Below are 25,436 nucleotides of genomic sequence, written 5' to 3' on the forward strand. Positions count from 1 at the left end.
AAACAGAAGAAGAATATGTTATAGCGATTGCATGTAGCCCACAAAGCCTACATTCTTTGTGTATTTCTTATAGTATTTTCTTTCCGGCCTTTACAGAGAATGTTCGTTTATCCCTTGATTAGGATTTAGCCTCTTGTTATCTTATAAAAACCGTATAATAATTTTTAAGGGACTACAGAAAGAAGTTTTTATGACCAAATGTACAGATGACTTTGGACTCCAGTTTTAGGTCTACCTGTGCGCTTCATAAACTCCATTAGGACATCTTTGCACATTAGTCTTCCAACAAGTATTGTATAGTTAGAAGCATCTTTGTGGAATGATAATGTTTGAACAGTGATATGCCATTTTGGTGGCATCTGTTAACTACAATCAAAATATGTCATTATACCCTGGTCCATGTGGCTCAGTAGGTTGAATGTTGTCCCTTGCACCAAAAGGTCGCTGGTTCAATTCCCGATCAGGGCACATGCCCAGGTATCGGGTTCAGTCCCTGGCTGGGGTGCATACATGAGACAACCCATAGATGTTTCTCTCTCACATCAATGTTTCTCTTTCTTCCTCTCCCTCTTTCTCTTTTTCTCCCTCTCTCCCTCTCCCTTCCTCTCTCAAATTAATAAAAATGTATAATAAAATTTTTTTTAATGTCATTATGTATATCACCACTTAATTATGTTTACAGAAGTAAACTTTCAATATCTGCTTCAAAGCAGTGGATACATTCTGCCAAAAGGAAAATAGATAATGAAATTATTTTTTACTTGCTTTACTGATGTACTTTTATAATTTGTATATTAATTCTCCATGATTTTGTATTTTAGTTGACTAGTACTTGTCTTAGCGGATAGTAACTTATGTTTGTACCTGCACTTTGGCAGGCTGTGTGTGTGAGTGTGTGCATGTTTGTTATTCTTATAAACCTGAAGATAGAACTGAGAGACTTTCTAGTCCATCCTTTTGACTTTAGGTAGGATCATATTTAATCCACTTAAACATCATAATATTTTTGGTTCAATCTTTCCAGAATAAGAGTTTCTACAGTCTCCTTGATAACTTGATAGTTTTAGCATTTCTCAACTAAGTGACAGCAAAGTGGTCTAGCTAAGTTAAAATATTTTTTAGAAAGATTGTGTTTTTCTGTGTAATTAACTAGACAAATCAGCAGTAATTTGTTTAAAGTGCTTACTGTGTGGTCAGACAGGAGGAAGGAAGGAAAGGCATGCTAATAAGAGACCTGCATGAACAAAGGTGCTTTGGGGAAGTTCAGGGCCCATTTGAAGAACAGCAAGTATTCTGGTTTGAATGTAACTATGATATAATTCATGAAAGTTCATGGCTGTGAACTTTTTAAAAAAATCTATTGGCACAATATGGAGTCTATTTTCTTATTTCAGGAAAATAAGCAATAAATTATTGCTATGTGATTTTACACATTTCAAGAGCCAAATGTGCTAAGTGAAAACCATAGGAAAGATTTTCAAGTCTTTCATCATTCTTATTATTCAATAAATAATTTTATTTAACCTTTTTTATATGAATACAATTTCAATTCCTTCATATATGCATCCTCTAGGTATCAGATATTTTTCAGAATTAGGTACTGTCATTTACTTTGATACATGTTCTATTTAAAATACATTTGACTCTTCGTGAACAGGGCCATAAAAAGTGCTATACTTGTCAGTGTTTTGAAAATAGGATACCTATTCCTTGTACATAGGCTTGAGTGTTTTAACATTGCATCTTTTGCCATAATAATTTTTATAGATATCTATTATTTTTTCTTATTTGTCATGACAGTTATTTTTCATGGCAATTGGTAAACTATATTTCCAAATAGCATAAGCAGAATGATGGCTGAGCATATAACATGTATTTTCATCTTTCTTAAACCCTTGCTCATAAGTTGCCTCTTGCCATTAGTGTTCTTTCTTTTTCATTGCCTTTAAAATTTGCCTTTCTTTCTCAAATCACTTTTTGGTTGTATGATCACTATATTTTTATACTTTTTTGTCTATTTTAAAGTCTCAGAATACCATGCTATATTAAATGCTATATCTTTTTACTTAACTAAAAAAACTTTACTATTAAAGGTATATAAGCAAAAAGTTGATGAGGAATGGTTATCTTATTTGAAAATTTTCCTGACTATTAATAATATTCTGTTGCCTTCTAAAATTTGCAAATAATAATTCTTTTTAAAAATGTCTCCTTTTTAGACTTTTGAAGATTTTAAAAATGACAAGCAAGCTGTAGAATATCAACAGCGTATTGTGGATATATTGTTAAAAGTAAGTATTCAAAGAATACATGCCTTTGTATTGATGTTTTTATTAAGAAAATTGAATTGTTTTATAGTAAGTTCTAAAATAATCTTGTTTAAGGAAGCAATATGCTGCAATCATTTAAAAATTTTATTATGATGTCCTTGTCTTCAAAAACTGAACAAAATACTAATCATTCAAAATATTTAATGTATCTCAGCTTTAGACTGTGTACTAGGATACCAGGTACTACTCTAGAAAAATGCATATTGTGATAATTGCTATGTTAGTAATTATATGCAATCATAGAGACTGACTTCAGAATGCTTTCAAAAGGTAAATAATGTAAAGAATATTCTGTATTGTGGGTGACTATGTGTTTAGCTAAAAGTAAGGAGTTCTGTTAGAGGCAAAGTTTAAAAGTAAGGAGTTCCGTTAGAAGGAGAGAATAGATGTTGGAGCACAAGTACTAGTTTCTGCCTTACCTATCTAAACTGTTTAATATTGCATCCAAGATCCTTCTTTGTTTTTTGGCCCCTGCCTACTACACTATAACTCTCCCCTCTCCTACTGCCCTCCCCCACTGTATTATGAACTTCTCAACCATATTAAATTATTGGAATTCACTGAACTTTATGTGTCATCTTTATGGCTTATGTTCTTTGCATGAGTTTTCTATTATCCCATCTTGCCTTTTCCTTTTTTTTCTCTCTGCCTGGCAAATTCCTAACAATTTTCCAATGTGTAACTCGTGTATCATCCATGAGAAACTCTTAGAATTCTCTCCCACACTTCCAGGTTGATTAGTTGCCCCTTCCCTGTGCTCATAGAACATTTTATGCTACACTTGGAGAACTGTATTGTAATTATTTACAGTATATTTTTCTGCCTGGATTTGAGCGTCTTGTAGGTAGACCTTGAGGATTAACTTATTTTAATTTAATTATAGTTGACATACAATATTGTTTTAGTTTCAGGTGTACAACATAGTGATTCATTATTTTTTACATTACAGAATGATCACCACAATAAATCTAGTTACTATCTGTCACAAAGTTACATTATTATTGACTATATTCCCTATGCTGTATATTATATCCTCATGACTTATTTATAACTAGAAGTTTGTACCTCTTAATCCCCTTTACCTATTTTGCCTGTTCCCTCCATTCCCCAAACCTCTTCTCTTTGGCAACCACCAGTTTGTTCTCTGTATCTATGACTCTGTTTCTGTTTTCATTTGTTTTGTTTAATAGATTCCACATATAAGTGAAATCAGGCAGTATTTGTCTTTCTCAGACTAACCTATTTCACTTGGCATAATATGCTCTGGGTCCATCTATGTTGTTGCAAGGGGCCAGATTTCATTACTTATAGCTGAATAATATTCCATTGTATGTATATACATCACATCTTCTTTATCTGTTTACTAGAGGCCCAGCGCACTATTAAATCATGCGCGGTTAGGGTCTCTAGGCCTAGCTGCAATCAGGGCCATGTCCACTGCCCAGCGTCACTTCTCCACCTCCATGGCTCCTGCCCCGTGAATCTCCACACTCACCGCCCCTGCCCCATGAGGCTCCTTGGCCTCATCTGCCCCACGAAGCTCTACGCTAACAGCCCCAGCCCCACCTCCGCCGCCCTGCGATGCTCCACGCTTCCCGCCCCGCAACGCTCCTCTGCCTCAGCCACCCCGGGAAGCTCCACACTAACAGCCCACGCCACCGCAACGCTCCTCCGCCTCACCAGCCCGTAAAGCTCCATACTCACAGCCCCCACGACGCTCCTCCACCTCAGCCACCCTGTGAAGCTCCATGCTCACAGCCCCCACCCCGCGAGGCTCCTCAGCCTCCGTGGCCCCGTCCTGCCACGCCACGAGAGCCGGACCAGTCCTTTGGTCATTTGGGCCCACAGCTCTCTCCTCCTGCTGCCGTGCCGTGGGTAGCCGGCGGCGCACAGCTCCCGCTCCCTCAGCTCCCTAGCCTGCTGTTTGGTCGTCCATCTGGTCATGTAGGTCGTGATGGCACCTGGCTTTTTATATATTAGGATCTATAGATGGGCACATAGGGTTGCTTCCATATCTTGGCTATAGTAAATTTTGCTGCAATGAACATGTGATGCACATATATTCAAATTGGTGGTTTTGTTTTCTTCAGATAAATGCCCAGAGATTGAATTACTGGATTATATTGTAGTGTCATTTTTAATTTTTTGAGGACTCTCCATACTGTTTCCCGTAGTGGCTACACCCCCTTCCCTCTGGTCGCCGCATACTGTTGTCTGTGTCTATGAATTTTTGTTTGTTTGTTTTTCTTGTTTGTTCATTATTGCTTTCAGTTTTATATCCCACATGTGAGTGAAATCAGTTAAGGAGTTTACACTTATAGAGCAAAAGGAAGGGCTAAAAGCAGAGGAGTGTTAGATGGGTCCCAACAGTTGGATCCTCAGAAAGGACCTGTCCACTGAAGGGGAGTGATGACTGAGGGTTTTAAAGCCATAGGAAGCTCTTTGGATAGTTTAAATCAGAATTTGGATACATATACAGACTGCAACTTGAAATATATATACTTGGGCAAGCTGTGATGGCTGGACAAAAGCAAGAAGCATATAAGAAAGAGATATACTGCCAGCAAAGTAAGAAAAGGTAGGCCAAAAGCCAGGCCCCCAGGGAATATTTTCTAATTGGAAAAATCTTATATTTTATTTTTGAATGGACAATGGAGGGAGGGAACTTAGGACTCTTCAACAGATAAGAGAGGGTATTTGTCTTTCTCAGTCTAACCTATTTCACTTAATTTGTTGTAGAGTTGCCTCCATAAACTCAGCTAGTCCAAAGCAGTGCATGATCTTCTTTCCCAAGCTTCTGCATTCTGTCTCTTTGTTAAGAGCTTCATTATCCTACAAGCCTGTCAGGCTCAAGATCTGACATGTTTTTATTTCTCCTTAGCTACATACCTTTTTTCCATGCATGTGTACTCGACTTATCTCCTCTCTTTCTGCAGTGTCTTTTGCACCTCTTCCTCCTTCCCTTTTCATTATAACTGCCCTAGTTCAGGATCCCTTTTTCTTTCCCCGGACACCTGCAGTCATGTGCATTTGGTCTACCTTCAATTTATTCCTTGTTATTTTATCTGATACCCTGCTGATAGGATAATTTTCCTAAGCGCAGTACTGATCATGATCAACTCTCCTGGTTGAACACCTTTTGTAGCTCCCCAGTTTTCTATGGAATAAATTCTAGATTTTTTAGAATGACATTTGAGGCCTAATCTTTTATTTATATGTAATTTCTCCTTGCTCCTCATGCATGCTTCTGCATTCTAATGAACACAGTTTCTCCAAACAATCTCACATTTTACTGTGTTCCTGCTTTTGCTCACATTGCTCTCTCTGACTGGGTTGCACTCGCTCCTGGCATTTCCCATTACAGGTTCCACATGGGCTTTAAAGCTTAGTTTAAAGGCTACAATTCTAATTTCTTTTCAATTCCCTGTCTAACCACTTGAAATAATTTCCCCCACTGTGCTGCTGGAGTAATTTGTTCCTTTATAATAGTGCTGATAGCACTGCGCCTTTTATTTAAAATTTATTTATCTGTCTCACCTTGCTTTCTTGTTTATAATTCCCTTGAAGGCATCTACCATAGCATCTTCCACATAGTAGGTAGTCAGGAGAGGAAAGCTCACTAAAGCAGAGGAATGAGCATGATTTGATAACAGTGTGTGGTTATAAAAAGCCCATTGTGCAAAACCATCTGTTCAAGAAGAATCTATTCACTTCATTGATTCTTGGGCTGGCCGACTTTTTTTCTGGGATACCTGCACTCTGAAATTATCTTTTAAACCCCAAAGCAACTCCTTCTTCCTGGATCAGTGGGCAGATTTTTAGTAGGGTTACTTTAATTTAATTAAAATTAATTTTAGTAGGATTCTCTTTTAAGACTTCAAGAGGGAAACATGATTAATATCTCCCTGCAGGTTACCTAACAATTCACTTCTGATCCAAGTTGTGCCTAGAAATATGCCAAAAATCACCAAAATGATCCCCTTTCAGAGTATGCAAGCAGTTGTGCTCCTTCTCTAATTGGTATTAAACTCAATTGTTGCAAAATAATATTTTCATGAGTCTTCAGTAATGAGGCTCCCACAACCCTTCTCATTGTGTATTTTTTGTGTCAAACCAGATGGTACATTGAATAAATGGCCTCTTTCGCTCATCAGGTTATGGTGGAGAACTCAGATTTTACTCCCTCACAAGTCGGGTGTCTCTTCACATTCCTTGCCCGGCAGCTTGCAAAGCCTGATAATACCTTGTTTGTAAACAGAACCCTTTTTGATCAGGTGAGTGTCTTCAACAATGAGAGCTAGAATTTTTATTTTATTACTGTTCATAGAAAAGTTCACTGGATTACATGGTCTCTAAATGTAATAGCCAATTGGATCAGTGTCTTAACAGAGAGAAGCCTGTTCTAGTTTCAGATTGGATCTAATTTAGCTGTTGTTGGTTTTGTTAAATGATGTGTCTGGGTATTATGACTTTGCCTAGTAAGGTGGTATCATGGGAGTATGATTTGTGGAGATTAGTTTATAGAAATTTTGTTCTCTCAATTATTCGTTTGCTCCAAATTTCTTTGCTGAAAGATTTTCCAATTTAAGAATCACCCATCTCACTGGCAGAAAGACTATTATGTTGATCATCTGGGGGAGATACCGTATTTTCCGGCGTATAAGATGACTTTTTAACCCAGGAAAATCTTCTGTACACCAGTCATCTTATATGCCGGAAAATACGGTACTACTTTTGGAAAATCTGAATGTACTTACAAATAACTTTGACTCTGAAAGGTATTTCCTAAATAGCATCCCCATATCCACACATGCAGTGAAAATACTTGTTTATCTGCAGCTAATAATGACTAGATTTGTTGAGTACTTCATAGTGCCAGGCTCTGTTCCAGTTTTATATGTGTTTATTAATTCAGTGCTCCTAATAGTTCTGAATTTGATATACTTGTTAACCCCATTTTGCAGATGAGCAAACTAAAGCCTGGAGAGATTGAGGTACTCATCCAAGATCATACTTAATAAGTGTTATTATTAACAATAGATGTTCTTATTAAGTGTTGATAAGGTTAGAATTCAAATTTAAGTGGCCTGACTCCAAAGTTCATGCTTTGCTTGGTCCATGGTATCAGGGATCTTAAAGTTAAGGTATATAGATGATGCTGCCTTCTAGTCATGATTCTAAACAGCATACCTGAACCTCCTGTGCCATGTACTAGGCCAATCAGTTGGGAAGATACCATATACCTGTGGTATATTTTTTATGGTGAAGTGTGAATGAATTGGTGAGATAGAAAGGGTAGGTGCTGTGTTCATTGATAGTGTGATAGCATGCATGCTGGTATCCAATAAAAAAGTACATTTTCTTTGACCAGGTTCTTGAATTCCTCTGTAGTCCTGATGATGACTCCCGGCACTCTGAAAGACAGCAGGTATGAACTACTAGAACTCGTTTGCTAAAGAGTAGGAAAGAAGCCTGGCTGGCGTGGTTCAGTGGTTGAGTGTTGATCTATGAACCAGGAGATCACAGTTCCATTCCCTGTCAGGGCACATGCCCGGGGTTGTGGGCTCAATCCCCAGTCTGGGGCATGCTGGAAACAGTCGGTCAATGATTTTCTCTCTCATCATTGATTTCTTTCTCTCTCTCTCTCTCTCTCTCTCTCTCTCTCTCTCTCTCTCTCTCTCTCTCTTTCTCTCTCTCTCTCTCTGCTCCCCTCTCTCCCTCTCCCTCTCCCTTCATCTCTAAAATCAATAAAAATATATATTTTTAAAAAGAGTAGGAAAGAAAACAGTGTAAGCCTAAAAGAACCCTTCTGTGCTAGACTTCACAAGGCTTAAGGGGGAAGTGACTTGTCCCAAACCCTAACACTAAGCCAGATAGTGGCAACCAGAAAATAGTGTGGACAGTTGTTAGAAGTGCATATATATGGAGCTTATATCACACTAAGTTTCTAGGCACCGGACCTGTCTTGCATTCAACATGACATCAAGGAGAATACTTCATCCTTCTCCTTGGAACTAATTTAGCTGTTGTTGGTGTGTGTGTGTTTTGTGTGTGTGTGTGGGGGGGGGGGGGTTTAACAATCTGAAAGGTGTCTCCTAATCTCAGTTAAATAGCATTCCCATTTAACTATGAAGTGCTCAATAAATGCATTGCAGCCACAGTTGGCACCTGTTGTATCCTGCTTTCCACCAGCGTTATTAATCTGATAACCACTCCTTGCTGCTATGGAAAGACTGCAGGTTACTGAGTGTGGGACACTCAGCTTTTGGAAGTGCCCTCTAACCCCACTGCATTAGGGCTAACCATTTCTGGAGACGAGATTCCACCTATCCCTCCACTAACTGCTGTGACATGGTAACTGTTTGAGCACCACTTCTTTCTATTATGCCCCCTTTTTTTGGTCCCTTCTAAGAATAGGATTCTTTAAAAGTTTACCCATCATAATTGTGAGCACTAAGAGAGTCAACCTACTTAAAATTGGTTGCCAGACTTTTGTGAGCTAAGCTATAAAAATTAAGTATTTTGATAACTATGCTGATTTTTTATGGTAATAGTGCACAGCTGGGAGGTTGAGACCCAGATAAAGAACATGTGGTAGCAACAGTGACCCCTTTCTCTCCACAGCTGTGGCCCAGTGACTGCTGAAATTTTGGTTATCTCTTAAATTATATTGAATACAAACAGTAATGTGGCCCCTCATTTTGCTCCTATTTCTCTATTGGTAGAAAAAATGGATCATGTTATGCATGTTATTTTGCTATATAAAATGATAAAACACTTTTTATATAAATAACTAAATTAAATAGAAATAAAAATCTAATCTAAATGTAAAAGCCAAACATTAAAAAGTAATGACCCTATAGTAATATTCTATTATTTGAAGTCCCCTTTGAGATTAACTAGTTTCCTTTCCTACTCATTTTAGAAATATAGAAAATGGATAAAGTAAATTGCTCAAGGTCACAACTAAGATTAGAACCCAGTTCCTTCCCTTCTTAGGCACTCTTTCCCTTATACAGTTTGTTATATATAAAAATTTGTTGATGTAGCATTTGTTAGTATTTTCCAGTGGAATGCTGATAAAAGTTTAAAAACTTGCTCTTCAAATGTAGGTCTGATATGAATGTTGGTTGATATTTTCATTTACACGAATGAATAAGGGTAAGTCAGTTATGAAAGTGCAATAATGAAAGCATGTCAGAGATCACTCATTCATCAGTGAAGTGACTTCTTTGCTGAATCAGATAACAGTTTTTGAAATAAAAAAAAGAATTCCTTAATTTTTTGATATTCACATTGTAATGACTACGACATTCACACTTTAAAGTTTGATTGCCTTATTGACATTATCTCCATCACTTTCATAACCAAGGATTGGCAGTTTTCCTGTAAAGAGCCAAAGAGTAACTATTTTAGGCTTGTGGCCACCTATAGTATATGTCGCATATTCTTTGTTTTACAACCCCTTAAAAATGTAAAAAGCCCTGATTTACAAAATTTGCCAGTTTCCATGGTGTCAGCACTCCCACCATTTCAGCCTACCAGCATGCTGTCACTCAGCCGAGAGTTGGAAAGAGATGCTAAGTACAACACCCTTATGTAATATTTCCCCGTTCAGATTCAGTTATAGTAACTAACCTCAAGAGCATACATAGTAAAATGTAGTGAAATAATTAGAAAGTTTTTAGTATTAATTACCTTTGTTTTTACTTTATTTAACTGTAAAGTTACATAGTTTAATTTTTAACAATGTCTGTGTTTCACAACTGACTTACAAAATTCCTGAAAATTTAACACTCAATTCTAGTGGGTTGGTAGGACTGGCTCCAGCGTAGCATTATTATGTTATTCCGCATTGAGGCTTCCAGCAGATGGCGTTGACTCCATAGTTGTTCTATGTAGCAGTACATTAAAACACTCAAAGTGGATTAAATTAGGGTTCTGAAATGTAAAGTTTGGATAGGTTTTATTTATTTTATGCCCCCCCCCCTTTTTTTTAACTTGAAAGTAATCAATTTCCTAAGTTAGAAAAATGCTTTGTCAAATGGTTTCCTGGAGTTCTGAGAAGGATCATGTTACTCTGGATTTTGAACTTCAATACAAGAGAGAGCTTTCTCACATTGCCCTAATGACTAAGTAATGATTCTATTGTATTGAGAGGCTTATTTACAAATATCGAAGAATCTATCACAACATCCTGGTCACCTTTGTTATTCACCTTCTTCGTTTGGTAAAATTATTTATAAGAACCCCAATGTTTTGTTGTTGTTCTTGTTTTTAAACATCACCACAGGATATGTTTTTATTGATTTTTTTAGAGAAGGGAGAAGAGAGAGAGAGAGAAAAAAAAAAATATATTGATTGGTTGCCTCCCATACATGCCCCGACCAGTGATCGAACCCAAAACCTAGGTATGTACCCTGACTGGGAAATGAACCTGAAACCTTTTGGCACATGGAAGATGCTCCAACCAACTGAGCCACCCAGCCAGGGCATGAACTCCAGTGTTTGTTTTTTATTGTGATAAAATATATATTATAAATTTTGAAATTTTAAATGTACAATTCAGGCATTAAGTATATTATTGTTGTGCCACCATCCAACTCCAAAGCTTTATCTTCCAAACTGAAAATCCCCATTATCTCCTCCCCCTGGCAACCACCATTCCACTTTCTGTCTCTGCGAATTTGACTACTTTAGGTACCTCATATAAGTGGAATCATACAGTACTGTTTGAGTGTGTATTTGACTTATTTCACTTAATTTTTGTTTTTATTGATTTCAGAAAGGAAGGGAAAGGGAAAAAGGGATAGAAACATCAATGATGAGAGAGAATCATTGATCGGCTGCCTCCTGGGGATCGAGCCTGCAACCTGGGCATGTGCCCTGACCAGGAATTGAACCTGTGACCTTCTGGTTTATAGGTCGATGCTCAACCACTGAGCCACGCCAGCAGAGCCACTTAATATTTTTAAGGTTCATCTATGTTGTAGCATGTGTCAGAAATTCATTTATTTTTTTAGGCCTAAATAATTTTCCATTATATGTATATACCACATTTTGTTTATCCATTCATCCATTTATGGGCATTTGGATTGTATCCACCTTTTGGTTCTTGTGAATAATGCTACTGTGAAAAATACCAACGTTTCATTAGAAAAAATAACATGTAAACATGAATACTACCTGGACCACAAGACATAAAGAACTTTAAGAACTATAGGAAATAAAAGCTCTAGATAAAAATTTGCTTTTTAAAAAAATTCTTTATTTTTTAAAGTATTACATATGTCTCCTTCCCCATTGACCTCTCCCCAGCCACCCCCAGCCCCCAGCACATGCCCTCACCCCCTTAGTGTCTGTGTCCATTGACTATGCTTATAGGCATGCATACAAGAAAAAGTGTATATGGATGATTTTAGCTAAGTGGAGGATCATTGGGTATTCTCAAAAGGTTTTATTTGCAAACACTGTGGCATTCTTTTCATGCTTGAAAATAGAGCCATTAATATTTTTATGAGACTTAAATAGAATATGATCAACATTATAATGTAAGTCTAACCTGTTATATATGTGAAAGCCAATCCAAAACATCAGTAAGTAATAAGACAGAAGAAAAAATTATGGTGTGTGGCTGAATGGACTCTTAAAAAGCTAGTAAATAAAAGGAGATCCCAAAGTTTTTTGTTCATTCATTTTAAATGTTCAGGTCCTTTTAGAATTGCTGCAGGCTGGAGGCATAGTTCAGTTTGAAGAGAGTCGTCTCATCCGTATGGCAGAAAAAGCAGAGTTGTAAGTTGTTTTGAAGTCATATAATTAGTTGATACAACTATTAAATTACATTTCTGTAACTTGAAGCCTGGTTTATTGATGCATTGCCATTTATTTTTAAATTAAGAAAAATTATGCAAATAACAAAAAAAAACACACTTAAGCATGAAAGTTTGTGCCTTTTAAATCTGAAATTTAGTAAAATTTGCAGAAATTAGCAGGGAGTAAATTAGAAGTATCTGTACATTTGTTTTAGTATAAAAATGAAATAACAGTCTTATGATTTATTATTTTAGTTACTTAGTTATTTTTTTACTTACAATATGCATAATATTTTATAGATTTTGACAGCTGTTAATATATATTATAAATATTGCAGAATTTAATATAGCAAATAAGATGCAACATATTAGATCTACTATTCAGTTTTTAATATTTCATTTGACATATTTAATTCTGTACAGAGAAACTTCATATAATTAATTGATATCTAATATATTAACTATTTTTGTGGCACATGCTATTTTAACATTTATTTTATACCCACTTTTAAAATTTCTTGTAAACATAGTGTTCAGTAGTATGTTAAACCTATATTTAGAAGAATGGCAGATATTAATTTCCTTATATTAGGGTGGGGAACATTTTGTCTGCAATGGCCATTTGGATATTTATAACATCATCCATGGGCCATACAAAATTATCAACTTAATTTGGTCTGGCCTGCTATATTTGGTCAAAGACACTGCTAATGTCTTGGCAGGCCAGACCAAATGATTTCTCGGGCCTTATAAGGCCTGGGGGGCCAAACGTTCCCCACCCCTGTCTTAGATACTATAACTTCATTTAGCAGTAGAAATAACACTTATTGTGTTTATTTTTCTAATAATTTCTGTGCTGAGAAAACTTTTTGAAACAATAATAACCACCTGCCTGTTTGGTACACTGAACTTTGTCCTTTTATGTTCTAGCTATCAAATATGTGAGTTTATGTATGAACGAGAACACCAATATGACAAAATTATCGATTGCTACTTACGTGACCCACTAAGAGAGGTGAGTTAAGAGATTGCTTACCCCTTTCCATACCATTTCCACACAGTTCCCCAACGAGCAGAAATAGCTATTCAGTAAGTATAACTATTCAGTAGAAATATTTGGACGTGTTTGCTGATTCAGGTTTTCATTTAGTCAGTAGGTTTTTATTGAGTGCCTGATATTAGGCAAGTATACACTGATAATTAAAAAGATATAGTTCTTGCAGTTTTAAAACTTATAGTTTAGTGATGGAGACTGACTTTAGAAGATGATGGGGAACTGACATATATACGACAGCCAGGGAAGGAATCTCAGAGGAAGCGACATATAAACTGACTTTGGAATTTGAGAAGAAGCCAGTCAAGCAAAGAGCCAACAGAAAAGTATTCTAGGATAAGGAAGCATATATGTAAAGATCCAGAGGTGGGGAAAATTTTTGACATGTTCAAGCAACTGAATAGAGATCATATAAATGAAGAAAAGATCAATGTAAATGGATCCTAATACACAAGGGCAAGAGTGATTTGAGATGAAATTGGGAATGTGGACAGGGACGACCAAAGACAAAGTATGATATTCCCTCATTAGGTTAATGAAATTGAGAACAAAATTAATTGGAACAGATTTGCAACTTTTAAGACTCTACACTAAACTAAACTTGAAACAATTGCTCTTTCTCTTCAATGTCAGTTTTCTATCAGTTAACAATCTCCAAATAATAGATATTTAGCAAGACTGGTATAGATAGTAAATAGTGAGTAAATATTCTTGGAGTGATGAATGCATGAATGAATTATATTGTCTTGTGCTCCTTAGGAAGAAGTCTTTAACTACATTCACAATATCTTATCCATTCCTGGCCACAGTGCAGAGGAGAAGCAGTCTGTATGGCAAAAAGCAATGGATCACATTGAGGTGCTAATTCAACAAACTTTTGAAACTTGCCCATTTGTATGGAAATCTCCCAAATTAAGTTTATGCTAACTAAGCAATGGCAGATGTCATGTTATTAAGTTGATTTACTTGCAGATTCATATCTTTTTCATATAATTTATTCCACCTCATATTTGTATTTATAAAGCCTGTCATATACAATTTATTATATCACTAGAGGCCCGGTGCATGAAATTCGTACATGGAGGGGGGGAGGGTCCCCTCAGCCCAGCCTGCACCGTCTCCAATCCAGGACCCCTCAGGGGATGTCCGACTGCCAGTTTAGGCCCGATCCCAAGGACATCCCTCTCACAATCCTGGACTGCTGGCTCCTAACTGTTCACCTGCCTGCCTGATTGCCCCTAACTGTCCCCCGCCCCCCCGCCAGCCTGATCACCCCTAACCGCCTCTGGCTGCCAGCCTGATCACCCTTCACTGCCCCCCCTGCCCTGCCGGACTGGTCACCCCATGTAGCCTGCTGTTCGGTTGTTTGGTCATCCCTCACTACCCTCCCCCTGCCAGCCTGGTTGCCCCATGCAGCCAGCTGTTTGGTCATTTGTTTGTCCCTCACTGCCCCCTCCTGCTGGCCTGGTTGCCTCATGCAGCCTGCTGTTCAGTCATTTGGTTGTCCCTCACTAACCCCCCTGCTGGCCTGGTCGCCTCCAACTGCCTCCCCCTGCTGGCCTGGTCACCCCTAACTACCGCCCCCTGCCGGCCTGGTCACCCCACACAGCCTGCTGTTCAGTTGTTTGGTCATCCCTCACTAACCTCCCTGCTGGCCTGGTTGCCCCACGCAGCCTGCTGCTTGGTTTGTTTGGTTGTCCCTCACTACCCCCACTGCTGGCCTGGTTGCCCCTCCCAGCCTGCTGTTCAGTCGTTTGGTCGTCCCTCACTGTCCCCCCCTGCCGGCCTGCTGTTCAATCATTTGGTCGTCCCTCACTGTCCCACCCTGCCGGCCTGGTCGCCCCATGCAGCCTGCTGTTCAGTCATTTGGTCGTCCCTCACTGCCCGCCCCCCCCAGCCGGCCTGGTTGCCCCACTAAGTCTGCTGTTTAGTTGTTTGGTCATCCCTCACTAACCCCCCTGCTGGCCTGGTCGCCCCACACAGCCTGCTGTTCGTGCATTTGGTCATCCCTCACTAATCCCCCTGCTGGCCTGGTTGCCCCACTCAGCCTGCTGTTCAGTCATTTGGTTGTCCCTCACTAACCCCCCTGCCGGACTGGTCGCCGCATGCAGCCTTTTCAGTCGTCCATCTAGTTATTTCGGTCATGATGGCCCCTGGCTTTTATATATATGGATGACTTCTGAAAATAACCCATGTTCAATCAGCTGGTTGGCAAACTGGAATATTAGTGGGTTTTTACAATGTTCTTAATACAATTCTGAGAGTATTCCTGGTCTTATTCTCTAATACATAATGGGAGCCATTGCACTCAATCACCCAATGGAACTTTAGAAACATTACTATAATGAGTTTTTCTCTCTAATATATTTCCCTTCCTTAAGTAACAGAATGTTTTTGATTTTGTTTATGCATGCTTTTTTTTACAATAATGCAGGTGTTGACATTGAAACAAAAAGTTCTTTTAAAAACACATGCCTATAGATCCCTAAATGGAGAGACTAATAATGTGTGATGAACATGTGATCAGAATGCATTCTGAAAAAGGGCTCACAAATCACTCCTCACTTTAGTGTCCATAGGTTCATAACATACCATATACCTTAGAAACCACCAGAGCTAGCAGGTTTGTTGAAATGTATTCTTTTTTATGAGTCACTAATTGTTGGAAAAAAGTAGTAACAAAAGATGCTGATGTAATCCTAGTTTTGAAAATAACATTTCTATTTACAAAGTGTCTTTCTTCCTCCTTATAGCAAGGAACAGGTGATGGGGTAACTTCTGGTGATAGGTTTAGAGATGGAGTGAAAGATATGATTATTCCACATAATTTAAATTTTTTATACATGTGAAAAATGATAAGAAAAGATGAGAACTGAAACTCCAAGGAAACATTGCATGTGATATGAATACTTTGTTCCCATCCTGATGGTTATAAAGTTTAGAAAGATCAGGAATGTGAACACATCTTATGTGAAACATCTGGTGAAAAGAGATACAGTCAGTCATCAGATGTGTGGTCTGAAGTAATTTCCACACTTTCATCTATAGGATTGAGAACATATATATGTTATTTTATGTTACGATATTCCTGCTAACAACAAGATGAATATACTTGATGAAAGAATCCAAGAAAACCTTCTCCTACTTTGAGTTATATCTTTTTCCTTTAATCATTTTGTATTCTTTTTCCTTTCATCATCCCCTTTAAGTCTCTGTATTTACATTATGGCTCATTCTTTATTTCACTTAATCTGCATTAAGCAGTGGTTTGAGCACATGGACTCCAGACATCCAAAAATGAAGCTATGTCTCTCTGCATAATGTGAAATGTGATGCATTAATCAATGAGCAAACAAATTACTCAGCAGAAAACTCAGTCTGGAGAAGCAAGAAGTATTGTTGCTGCACAACAATTATTTCTGCTGACTTTTTCCAACATCTGCACATTATTTTTCACCTTGAACTTTTTAATATCTCTTAAGACCACAATTACAAATATATTTCTAAATTAAAAATATGTTTGTTGAAGGACTTCCTTAGCTTCAGTAATATAAATAAAATCAACATTAAATATGTGGGTGTAAATGTCCTCATAATAGTTTTCTGGCAGTATATATAGTGTATAAATTAGTGGTTTTTAACACTTATGGGGTTATAAATCTCTTTTGAGAATCTAGTGAAATATTTGGTCTTGTGCATATGCACAATGCATAAATTTGTTTACAATTTCAGGGATATGCAGACACCCTAAAAGCCATTTTTAGATCGGGTCTGTGGATTACAGGTAAAAAATCTTTAGTTTATTTTTACAACATGAATAAAACATATTTCATTATATTTTTAAAATATATTTTTTACTTTTAGATATAAAAAGCATACAGAAAAGTACATAAAACAAATGTACAGATTAATAAAAAATTAAAAAGCAAAATATCTGAGGTCCAGATCAAGAAATAGACTTATATTCAGTACCCCAGACTTCCTGTGTAGACTTCCTGTATATCCTTTCCTGAATACAAGCCCTGCCTCCCATAATACACCCATTATCTTATATTTTTTTCTGATATACTGTTACTGTATATGCCTACATCCCTAAAAGTTTATATTTTTGTTTTGCCTTTTTCTGAACTTTATATAAATGAAGTTATATATTGTATTTCCTTTTTTTCTCTCAATATTTTGAGAAGTTTGTACATTTTGTTATCTGTAGCTGTGGTTCATTTGTATTGTTATATAGTATTTTAATTTACAAGTATATCATAGTTTGTCCATTCTACTGTTAGTGAATATTTTAGTCCATTTATAGTCATCATTATATATGCATCTGAGCACAGCCACATACATTTCTCTAGCTCAGTGGTTGTTAGTTTGATCCCCAGTCAGCAGTATAGCATCAGCTGAAAACTTAATAGAAATGCAGTTTTTGTCTTCACCTCAGACCTACTGGATCAGAAGCTCTGGGAGTGGGGCCCCACAATATGTTTTAATAAGCCCTCCACGTGCTTTTGAGACATGCTAACATCTGATAATCTCTGCTGTAGGGTCTATAATTGCCAGTTAATTGGGATAAGTACCTTTACCATTTACTCTATATCCTTGCTAGACTTTAACATTTTGCAAATCTAGTGGATGCGTAATGATATTTTACTATGTTTTAAACTTACATATTTTTAGTTACTGAGATTGATAGACTTTTCATTTAAATATCCTTTCTGTAATGTGCCTGTTCAAATCTTGCCCAATTTTCTATTTGAATATCTCCTGTACTTATTGATTTGTAGGAGTTCTTTATGTATCCTGCATGGTAGTGTTTTTCAGTGACACATGTTGTGAATATCTTCTTCCACTCTTTGGCTTTTTCTTATGATTCTTTTTAAGAAAAGTTATTTTTTTAAGTCAAAATAATTAATTTTTTTCTTCTACACTGAAGGATAAATTCTTCATATTTTTTGTCTACAAGCTTTTTTTAATCTGTTTTTCCCTTCCATCTTTAAATCTTAGGTTCACCTGAAAGCAGTTTTTGTATATGGTGTGAGGTGGGGGTCCAATTAATTTTTTAAAATATGGGTGCCAATTTTCCTAGCAGTTATTTTAGAGGTTGCCTTTCCCTATTGCTTAGTAGTGCTACTTTGTCATAAGCATATCAAGGATCTATATGCTTGGTCTGTTTTTCTGGGCCCTCTTCTGTTTCATTGATCTATTGTCTGTCTCTAAATCAGGACCTCACAAATATCCTATATAATAAAAGGCTAATATGCAAATCGACCGAACGGCAGAATGAGTGGTTGCTATGACGTGCACTGACCACCAGGGGGCAGACACTTAACGCAGGAGCTTCCCCCTGGTGGTCAGTGCACTCCCACAGAGGTAGCGCCGCTCAGCCAGAAACTGGGCTCACAGCTGGGGAGCACAGCAGCGGTGGCAGGATCCTCTCCCGCCTCCATGGCAGCACTAAGAATGTCCGACTGCCACCTAAGACATCAGTCAGACATCCCCCAAGAGGGCGCAGGCTGGGCTGAGGGACCCCCGCAGAGTGCATGAATTTTGTACATTGGGTCTCTAGTTTTAAATATTGTTGCTTTATAATAAATCTTGATATCTTTAAAAGAGTATTGGTTATTCTTAACCTTTTATACTTCCAAATACATCTTGGAATCCGCTTGTCAAATTCCACCAAGATTTTTTTTAATTTTATGATTCTGACTGTGATTGCAATGAATCTGTCAATCACTTTGAATGTAATTGACATCTTTATGACATTGTATCTTTCAATCTATGACTAACTATATGGTATGACCCTTTATTCAACATTTTTTATAAAGTTTTATAATTTTCTCTGTAGAGATTTTCAAGCCTTTTTTAGACTGTCACAAGTTTATATTTTTAGCATAATCATGCCATTAATATTTTTCATTTCCCATATATGTACAATGTTTATTATAAGGATTTTTATGGAAGTCTTCTATTTCTAGTATGTTAATAGTTTTGTCATGAAAAAATTTTATCACCTTTTCTCCCTTATCAACTTTGTGGTAAATATTATTGATATTAAATTAGCCTTAAATTCTGTGGATAAATGCAACTTGATCCTGATATATTATACTTTTTATATATTGTTGAATTTTGTTTTTACTTAGAATGTTGTCTCAATGTTCATGATTAAGATCTATAATTTTTCTTTCCTTTCTTGCATTGTTTTATTAGGTTTGATGATTAAAATGTTGCTAGCCTCATACAATGAGCTAAAGAAGTTTCCTTTTTTCTATTCTCTGTAAGAGATTAATTAATGTTTGGAATTTTTCTTCCTTAAATGGTTACTAGAAGTTATAGGTGAATCTATTTGAGTCTGGAGTTTTCCATATGGAAAGATATTTTATTATTCAGTGCAATTTTTTTGTTGCTTAAGTCAATTTATTGAATTATATTTTTCTAGGAATTTATCCATTTTGTCTAAATTTTCAAATTCTTGACATAAAAGTTTTTTATCTTTGTAATGTCTATTGATTTCATGTGTGATATTGATTAATTGTGCTCTCTCTATTTTGAGATATGTTATATAAAACTAGTATAAACTATAGTTATTTTAATATTTTTAATGTTAATTATTATTAATCTACAAATACTATCACAAAATTATTAGATATATCATTAATATCACAGTCACACTAGCTTGTATACTTTTTATTTGACAATATACTATGTGATGTAAAGTTGGTCTTCGCAGTTAGCCATGTAATATGCAATTGTAAGGGTAGAATAAGTAGGTCACAGAAACCAAGTGAAAGGAGAGTTCTAAGAAGAAAATGATAGCCAGTGTCTAGGAAAGTTTAGGAAGAGGGCAAATTGGAGGTCTTAGATTTGACAGAAATAGGTTTTATTAACAGTGGTTACTTAACAGCGGCCTCACTTCGTCTGTTTTAAAACTTATGACCTTAAGTTGATTTCTTAAGATACTTAGAGTTCCAAAACCTATCAGGCAATCAGAAGTACAGTTTTAAAATTCTTAGCCAGAGAAATTGCAACTATATCTTTCTTTTTTTTTCATTTCTTCAAGTTATTACTTTATGCTCAAGGATGAAATTCACAGACAGGGAATTTGGGGAGCTTTTGTTCATTTTGTTCATCCTGCAGATTCATGGCCTAAATCCAGAGTTTAGTGCTTTCATTTTCTAAGAATTCTGAATTACCTTGTATATCACAATCTGATTTTTTACATGGCATGTTTTTAATTTTGCTCATTTACAATGTGCCTTTAAATTAAGGCCTTACATCAAGGTCTCCTGCAATGCAATAAAGAAGCTCATGAAAATACTGAGGCAGGTGACCATGTTTCACATCTATGGGAATCCTATTTAAATTAACGTTAAGATTTAGCAAAAGGATTTTGTCTTTTTCTTTCACTCTAGGAACTTGTGTCCCTGAAGCCTTGTAAAGCTGCAGAGCTGGTTGCTACTCACTTTTCTGAACAGATTGAAACAGTCATTAATAAACTTCAGGTAAATATTGCAAATATATATGGGGAAGAAACATCTAGTGGGGAGACAATTATTGACTATGTACCAAAGAACTTTTGATTTTAGGAATTTGTTCAATTAATAGTTGCCATTTAATAGTAGTTTCTACACATTTGTTGAGGCTTAAAACCCATGAGGGAAAAAAAGTCCCGGCAGACACCATATATAATCAATTTTACATTATAGAAAAGGGGTTTTAATGTTGAATGTCAAAGACCTTGGAAATGGGAACTGGAATTGGAAAGGGAAATGAGATATAAAGTTATTGAAGTATTGAGATCTATTCACATTTCTCCTGCCAGACCCTGAGGCCAAGTCTCCAGCTTCTACCCCCACTATGCTGCCTGGCACAGAATATCGCCCCATAAACACTGTGGAACGTTTCCTTTAAGGAAATGAAGTATTTCTTTTATTGTAGAACTTTACTGATTATGTAGGAGAATCCCACACAGGTTTTATAAAGTACTTTTACTTTTGATGACAAGAGTTATGCCTCTGACCTATTGTTTCAGAATTCTTGAAATGATAAGTAAGCCAGAATATTAAGTTATAACCAGAAGGAAAGTTGTGTAAAATAAAACAAGTTGATGGGCCAGGGGAAAGATAAAATCAAAGATGGATAAACATATTAAAAATGTCATATTCTATATTACATTAATCCATTTCAGTTTTGAGAGTCCCCTGCTTTTTATAGGTGACGTTTGAATGTGTCGAAAAGGTAAAGAAAAAAACCCCAAACTAAACTATAAATTTTTGCTTAGCTTTCCTTAGAACTTAGAAACATTTATATTTATATAGTATTATAAGGTTCATCTCATTTAATTCTTACCTCTTCCCTGTGCGGAAGGCAGAGGAGATATTGCTGTTCTTTTTTAAATAAGTAAACTGAATAGCTAAGAGAGCCAGTGACTTACACAGTCACATAGCTCATAAGTGGAAGAAACAGAGCCCTGATTTCATGGCATCTTATTGCTAAAATGTTGCAGTTTGCCATCTCTGTTGCAGTTGATTTTATTGGGGAGTTCATGAGCTTTTCAGGTGGTGGTTGTCATTTGGGCCCTCGTCACAAGAAGGACCATGTGAGACAGTGAACCCAGCAGTACAGCCAGAATTCACTGTCAGCAGAGCAGTTAGAGCATCCTCGTGCTGGAACTGCACTGGGATTTGTCTCAGAAGAGGGCTTTTTTTGTTTTTTTGTTTGGTTTTCTTTTTGGGGTTGATATTTTCCTTTCTTTCTTTCTTTCTTTCTTTCTTTCTTTCTTTCTTTCTTTCTTTCTTTCTTTTTTACAATAACAAGGTATTTGTGTTTCTTTTTTTTTTTAATTGTTTAAAGTATTACATATAGTAGTACGTATATCTCCTTTTTTCCCCCCCTTTGACCTTCCCCCAGCCTTTTGCACTCAAAATGGAGTATGTGACAGTGATTAGAATTAGTGAGAGAAAATGATCTCCAAATGATTCTTTAGAATTTCTTAGATCTATACAGAGGTCTTAATGGAAATAATCATAGGCATGTGTGCATTTTAAAAGGATATTCTAAATTCATTCTTTACTCTGGCATAGTTTGAAGAATTTGTTTTAATATTATATTTTTTATTGTTTTTCTACTCAGAACCAGGTTTTGCTTTTCAAATTTTTGAGGAGTCTTCTTGACCCAAGGTATGTTTATAACTTTAGGTTTTTTATAATATGTAGATTATAAATCAAAGAAAATAAGTTGAAGTTAACAAACTGGTTCATGGTAACTAAATAGTACACTTGGCCCTTGATTTTTAATGTTCATGTCTGTCAGAATCACCTAAGAAGCTTAAAAATGTATAGTTTCCTGGGCCCAAGCTCGCAGAATAACAGTGGGTGGGGATATTTTTTATGTACACCTAGAGTTAAGCTTCACTGGTTTAAGTATAATATTCCAGGATGAAACAGCTTTCATCTCAGATAAGCAAACTTTTAAGTTGCATTATAATGTACATTAGCCATTGAAAACAGTCATTTACTTAAGTGATCCTGATATCAATTTCAGTTATACCAGTATTCTGTGCTATTTTTAAATATCAAAGTACCAGGATGTGTGATTGTAACAATTGTTTTGAAATCTCAATCATTTAAACTTTAAGAAGACTATGTCACATTTTAATTTAGAGTCATACTGATGTGCATATGCAGATATTTAGAAAAGCAATCTGACTACATTTTTCTCCTGCACCCCAGTTTAAGACCTTTTCAAACTGTGTTTTAATTATAACCCTGTTCTCAGAATATTACTGAAACTAGATTTTTTTTTTTTGGAAAAATGTTCTATTAATCATTTGTATTTCTCTGATAGTCAGTTTGGGCCCTAGTCTACTCCTAGAATTAACTGATGGAGAAACTGTAGAATTGGAGTTGGGGGGTAGGAGGAAAGAAAGAGAGCTATAAGGAGGATGGGAGAGCTCGGGGAGGAGACTGAGAGGAGACAGGACAGGGCTAGATGGATGAGGAAGGCGGCACTCTGCCTCAATTCCCAGCCCTTTCTCTGGGGTCTGAGCACCCCTTTCCCATGGCAAAATTCCTTGTTCCCTCTCTCGTGTGTCCTCCAGTTTCAAATATATCCTCTTAGGATTTGACTTGTCCTCTCGTAAGATCATTTATTTTAACCAAGTTATTTTCCCCAACCATCCTACCTGGAGACGCTCAAGCTGGAAAGACAAGAGAAGGCTCAGCTTTGAACTTGGCCTTTTCTCACATGGAACAAAAGTATAGAAGCCAATGGTGACCAAATCCTTCTTTAAAAAACAACAACAACAACAATATTAGGTAATATAAATATATAGCCATTTGCTCTGATATTGCAGTCACTCCTTAACTTAAATTTCACAGTAATAAACATGGCACATCACAAGAGTTTCAGAGGTCTTCCATGAAAAGTCTTGCTTTGTTATTACCTACCCTAGATTTGAAAGATGCTAGTTAGGTAAGACCCTTTAAGTGTACTGTGAAAGTTGTTTTGTTCACTAGCAAACCATAAATAATTTTACATTCATTTACTCAGTATGTTTTATCTCCCTGAATTAAGCCTAACCCAAGATAATTACTCTAAATAAACTTGTCACACATTCTTCCTTCTTGTCATATTAATTTGGCTACAAGGTTCTCTCTTACCTACTTCAGAGAGAAGCAGTGTACCCACAACCCTTTGTCTTCCCTCTCCCCCAAAAGCAACGTGACCTGTAATTTCCTCACTTTTGACAGCAGCACAGTTGCCAGCTTTACTTTAGCCTAGTAGAAATTAAGAGCTGGCAAAGATTCTCCCCTTGATCAAAATTTACTCAGGCCTCTGAGCCTTTTCATCTCTGTCCTTGTGGAGTCTAGTTTTAGCAAGAATCCCCCACCCTCGATATCTGATTACCCAAAATATCTGTCCAAATTCTTCCTTTCCTCCCCCCAAGTAAAATCTGATCACCCTTGGCCTGCCTTCAACAAGAATCCTATTAAGTCAGTCTAGCAAATAATTACCCCACATTCTTAGTAATTTTTCATCCATTGACCACCTCCTCATCCTCTAACCCCATCCCAGCTATAAATCCCACTTGTCCTTGTTGTATTTGGAATGGAGCCTTGATTCTCCTGTACTGTCAAAACCCCATTGCAGTAGTCCCTATACCTATTATGATAGTCCAAATAAAGTCTGTTTTAACAAGTATCATGGGTAATTTTTTCTTTAATAGAGCCTTGAATTAATAAGATTGATACTTTAGCTCCACCTTTAAAAAGGGCTCATTTTCATATTGATCCATTTCCAAGAGGTCAAAGACGATCGTTCTGCTTTGGAGCATCCCAATCCAGAATTCATCATATTTTATCCTTTTACTTTATGTCTTATATAGGAAGCATAATGGTCCAAATTCATTTGTAAATTGGATGTTTGGCATTTCAATATAATCATCTTACCTTATAATAGACAAATATGCAAATTGACCGCACCTTCGCTATGCCCAAGCCACGCCCACCAACCACGCCCACCAGGAAACCGTTGCAGGGATGTTGGGGTGTGGCGGAGCCCAAGGCTGGGAAAGCCTTGGGCGGAGGCTTTCCCGGCCTTGGGCACCATCGGGGAGCCTGCACGGATCGCAGGAAACCACTGGGGGTCGGCTCCTGCGATCCTTAGCAGGGATGTTGGGTGCAGCCAAGCCCAAGGCCACTGCCCGGGGGCAAGCCCCTACCCTGAAAGAAGGCAGAAGGCGGTGGCCACAGCCAAGGCCTGGGTCCCCGGTGCCGGCAGAAAACTGGTGCAGGCAGCCAGGTGAATGAAGGTCTATTGCACGAATCTTCGTGCAAACAGGCTACTAGTTTTTATATAAAGAGCATTTTAAATTATAGTATCTTAGATTAACCCATAAAAGCCCGTTTAACCCACAATGTAAATATATAATAACTAGTGGCCCTGAGCACGAATCCGTGTGCGAGTAGCTCACTGCCACTTGCCTCAGCTGGCCGCCTGGGCCATCACCACTGGTAGTTCCCTGCCCTGCCCTCCTGTAGCTCTCCGCCGCTAGTAGCTCGCTGCCCTGGTTGTTACGCATCACGGCGTAACGACCATTTGCCTATTACCTCTTTATTATATAGGATAGTGAGGAGAGGAAAAAAATCTTTTCCTTCTTCGCATTTAGGTTCTTGGCTGTACCTCTAACAAAAGACAGATTAAGAAGAGAAAAGCATATGAAATTATTTACTGTAAGTTTTAAAT

At 37.1% G+C, this 25,436-nt stretch overlaps 1 protein-coding gene across 6 annotated transcripts in view; it reads left to right on the forward strand.

Annotated features, from left to right (window-relative positions):
• VPS8 (VPS8 subunit of CORVET complex) overlaps positions 1-25,436 on the forward strand; it is a 247,460-nt gene that overhangs the window by 132,549 nt on the left and 89,475 nt on the right. For all 6 annotated transcript variants that reach the window (XM_079764490.1, XM_079764492.1, XM_079764493.1 and 3 more), the window contains 8 exons: positions 2,220-2,291; positions 6,485-6,604; positions 7,702-7,758; positions 12,040-12,122; positions 13,073-13,157; positions 13,956-14,054; positions 20,603-20,692; positions 22,323-22,369. In XM_079764490.1, coding sequence (XP_079620616.1) covers positions 2,220-2,291; positions 6,485-6,604; positions 7,702-7,758; positions 12,040-12,122; positions 13,073-13,157; positions 13,956-14,054; positions 20,603-20,692; positions 22,323-22,369 — 653 coding nt within the window. The remainder of the gene's footprint in view (positions 1-2,219; positions 2,292-6,484; positions 6,605-7,701; positions 7,759-12,039; positions 12,123-13,072; positions 13,158-13,955; positions 14,055-20,602; positions 20,693-22,322; positions 22,370-25,436) is intronic.

This window comes from Cnephaeus nilssonii (assembly GCF_951640355.1).
Source record: "Cnephaeus nilssonii genome assembly, chromosome: 3".
Taxonomy (NCBI): Eukaryota; Metazoa; Chordata; class Mammalia; order Chiroptera; family Vespertilionidae; genus Cnephaeus; species Cnephaeus nilssonii.